At 47.5% G+C, this 3,732-nt stretch overlaps 1 protein-coding gene across 1 annotated transcript; it reads right to left on the reverse strand.

Moving 5' to 3' along the window:
* Positions 1-2,539: 2,539 nt before the first annotated feature.
* On the reverse strand, positions 2,540-2,764 carry GLOTRDRAFT_126236 (uncharacterized protein; the record flags this gene model as incomplete). The annotated part of the gene is made up of 2 exons (XM_007864916.1): positions 2,540-2,593; positions 2,648-2,764. The coding sequence occupies 2 exons, from the start codon at positions 2,762-2,764 to the stop codon at positions 2,540-2,542; spliced, it is 171 nt and encodes a 56-aa protein (XP_007863107.1).
* Between the last annotated feature and the right edge of the window lie 968 nt (positions 2,765-3,732).

Here is a 3,732-nt window from a genome sequence, read left to right on the forward strand (position 1 = left end):
TATCTCTGCTGCCTCTGGAACCCTGATTTCTTCTGCTCAGTGGTCTCTATATGTCCCCTTGAGAAACTGAAACTAGTACATGTGTAATATATATTTTGTTTCTGCTCCCAGCTGCTTGGGGTACTCTTTGAGTATCCTTTCTGTGATGACTGTCCTTCAGCTTGGTTCAGGAAAAATGAGTGCGAGGGAGCTGCCAATCAAAGATTGGCAGTAGATGAGCACTCTGGTTCTGGTAGGATGGTACCTGGAGTCTGCAGGTATTATTGACTGTCTTTTCCACTGGGGACAAATGACCTGTGTGACACAGCCGCCAATCTTTGATTGGCAGCAGAGGAGCACTTTGATCTATGTTACTTGTGTCTAGTAGTGCAGCTGCTACTATCCCCTAGGCTGGGTACAAATACAATTTTGTAGCCACCAATACAGACCAACTTTTAATCTGTCAGAGTGGCAGGGACTTTTATGGTATAATGATTGCAGGGCCACAGGACGACAAAGTATGAATGAAGGGGACATCGCACATACAGATCTGAGGGCTTTTGATATGTGCATAAGACATAGTACTGTATACATCAATTGGAACATTTATACACCCAATGCTATCACTTATCAGACACAACTCAGGACTCGTGTCCTGCCATGCATAGCAATGGCCCTCTACTGACAGGTTACAACATGGCTGCTATCAGACTCAACATTTTTGCTCTTTATCTCCTGTCTCCTCTCATAGCAGTGGGGAAGGAGTCTGATATGGACCCAACATGGTCACCAGCGCAGCATCACGTAGAGGGCCGTGGAACTGTGACATAGGCCAAACAGTGACATACGGGTATTTGCTGCCAGCAAGCTACCTTCCATTGGTTGCATGTTGTCCTTGCTGGCTGGACAGATTTCTGGGGAGGCAGACTGTGCTTGGCAAGTAAGGTATAATCCTTCGGGTGATGAATGAGGCCAAGACATATCTCTGTACCATTGGAGTTTTTGCATCTGGTGATATGTACTAACACACGACAACCACAAAGACCAAGGGAAATAACCTAATACACCCAGCGATATGGGTGGAGGCGGTCTAAGGTTACAGAAGGGTAATAGGGGGAGGGGAGGAGTAAGACGACATAGGTAGTCCTCAGGAGAACCTAGAAAAATAAAACAGAACCTTGAAGCCCAAAACAAACAATGAATCAACACTCCGGAGTATTTATCTCTGACGAATCACTAATAGACAAGGTCACGAGCACCGACCCCTTTTGTAGGATCGTGTGCACAGGGGGTAGAAAAGACGCTTTGTTAATTTTATCTCATTATCTACCACTCACGGGGGCTAATATTTGACAGCGGAGATAATTATCTGACAAGTCAGGCCTACTGGCAAGGCTAGGATCAATCATAATTTGCGAAGTTTGACATGTTTCTTTACATTGTACATTTTATACTACAGAAATGACCCTGCGACCGTCAGAGATAAATAACAAATAAAGGCCGCAACTCCCTACCTGCTCAACACTCCTCCGCCTCTATACCACATACCATACAACTCCCCCCTAGAGGTCGTCCTGACACATCAGTACCTGCCCTGAACCTTCCCATCACATCACGTGACATGTGGGTCACGTGTGAATGAACTCGGCCACTCACTGACTGATACTGGCGGATTTACACCCGCAAGTTCGGTAATTTGATGGAAACAGAGGGGAAGAAGTGTTGGAAGTTGGGCATGAGGATGACTCATGACTAGACAGGTGCCCTCGGCCACCAGAGCTAATTCTTCTCGGAGTTGCTTCCTGAGTCTCTCCGGAGCACCTGACCTCGGAACTAAATAATTGGAAGGATCCGCGCTTGCCTTGAGGACTCTAGAAAGTCCAGAGTTAAATCGTGACATTGTTTTGAGCCAATTGTAGTGTGAGGACATGTGAGTGCAATGTCAAATAGACTCTGGAGGGTGTGGATGAAGTGTTGATTCCACAATTTCAGGGTTCAGACAAGAGGTGTTGTTGAAATAATCCTGGCAAACGTAGATTGAGGGCGCTTGCCCCAGGTGGTCGGTTGCCCGAAGGGCAATCGCATACTGTACAAAGAGCAGATACAGTGACTATATATGAGTTTGGCATAAACATTCACCCACTACGGCCGCCTATGGTGGCCCCATCCTATTGCGTGCGAGCTCGCAAGCTCGACCAATAACCCCGAAATTTTAACAGGCATATCACCGGCTTTGCCTTCTTCCCGCTCTGCTCTCCACTCCCAACGGGATCTGTATTCTTGCGCTTTTTGTTTTCTGAGGTCCAATCATCTTTGCTGCTATTTCTGACCATGCGGTGCCTTGGTTCAGAGCCATGGCAGCTGGCTGGGGCAGCACTCAGCAAGGCTCCTTCTTGGCAAGTACAGCATCAAGGGACAAGCCTGAGTCCACCACATGCCTAGCGGGGGACAGTACTGTATGATTTCGATCTATTCGGCAGTCACATGCCACAGGGGTACCTGTGGCACCACTTCCCACCATATATAGTAAGATGCTGAAATGACGAATCAGTCAGATGAATCACATATCACACCGCCAGTGGAATAGATCGAAATGGTACAGTAGTAGTGCAACCTGTAGATGCAGCAAAACCGCAAGACACTGGAATTCCTTGATGATTCTGTGTACCTGCAAAAGCTCCATGTGGTGGGGATTCATACCAGACCCATCATCTTTGTCTTGTTCATTTTCAACCATACACGTGTCGTCAGGGATAGATTCGGACTCGGAGGTGGAGGATGTCATTGTGAAGGAACATTCCGTAACACATTCAGAACTGAACCAGGTCTGAACAGTGCATAGATGTTTACAGAAAGAGATGGGGGGGAATGATGGGCAATTGCAGCTATAACTGCTGAGGTCAACCGTTGATATGCACTGACACACAACAATCACCAAGGACCAAAAGGAATAAACCTAAACCCCGTGATATGGGTGAAGGCGGTGATAGGCACTAACACATGACAACACCAAAGACCAAAAAGAAATAAAACCTAAAACACCCAGCGGTATGGGTGTAGGCGGTCTAAGGCGATTGAAGGGTAATATTTAAGTTCGAAGGGAGGGGGAGAAGTTAGACGCCGTAGGGTAGCCCGTAGGAAAACCTAAAACAAACAAAATCTTGAGGCCTGAAACAAACAGTATAGCGATTCTCCGGAGTATTTATCTCCGAAGTTCGCCAGTAGCCCGGGTGGGGAGTTCCACTGAACCCAAACAATAGTCTCGTGCCTACAGACGCTTGGTGAATTTTATACTTTAAATCCGGAGCTTACTTGGATCGATATGCGATGGTGGAGTTATCTAGTTTCGACGAGTCAGGCCTATTGGCAAAGCTAGGATTGATTGTAGACGCTAAGTCCGACGCGAAGGGACTCCGAGGGTCGCTGAGACGATAATTCTGGTACGCTGAGAGGGTGAAGTACAAAACTTGGATTTTCCACTACGCTCCATACATTTTTATGCTATTGGAATGGTTTTGCGTCCGCCCGGAGTTAAATAACGAATATGCTCCGCATCCCACACAATTACTCAGCCTTTGCCCACCGCTATACCATGTCCCATACGATCCTGCCGTGTTTCCACGTGCTCGTCCTAGGTCCTAGAGGTAGCCTCGACGCGTCAATGCTCGCTTGAAGTGCCTCATCACGCTGTACTGCAGGCTGATCACGTGCGGATTAGCTCCGGCCGCTTGCTGACTGATACGTTCCGTCCGG

This window comes from Gloeophyllum trabeum (assembly GCF_000344685.1).
Source record: "Gloeophyllum trabeum ATCC 11539 unplaced genomic scaffold GLOTRscaffold_00003, whole genome shotgun sequence".
Taxonomy (NCBI): domain Eukaryota; kingdom Fungi; phylum Basidiomycota; class Agaricomycetes; order Gloeophyllales; family Gloeophyllaceae; genus Gloeophyllum; species Gloeophyllum trabeum.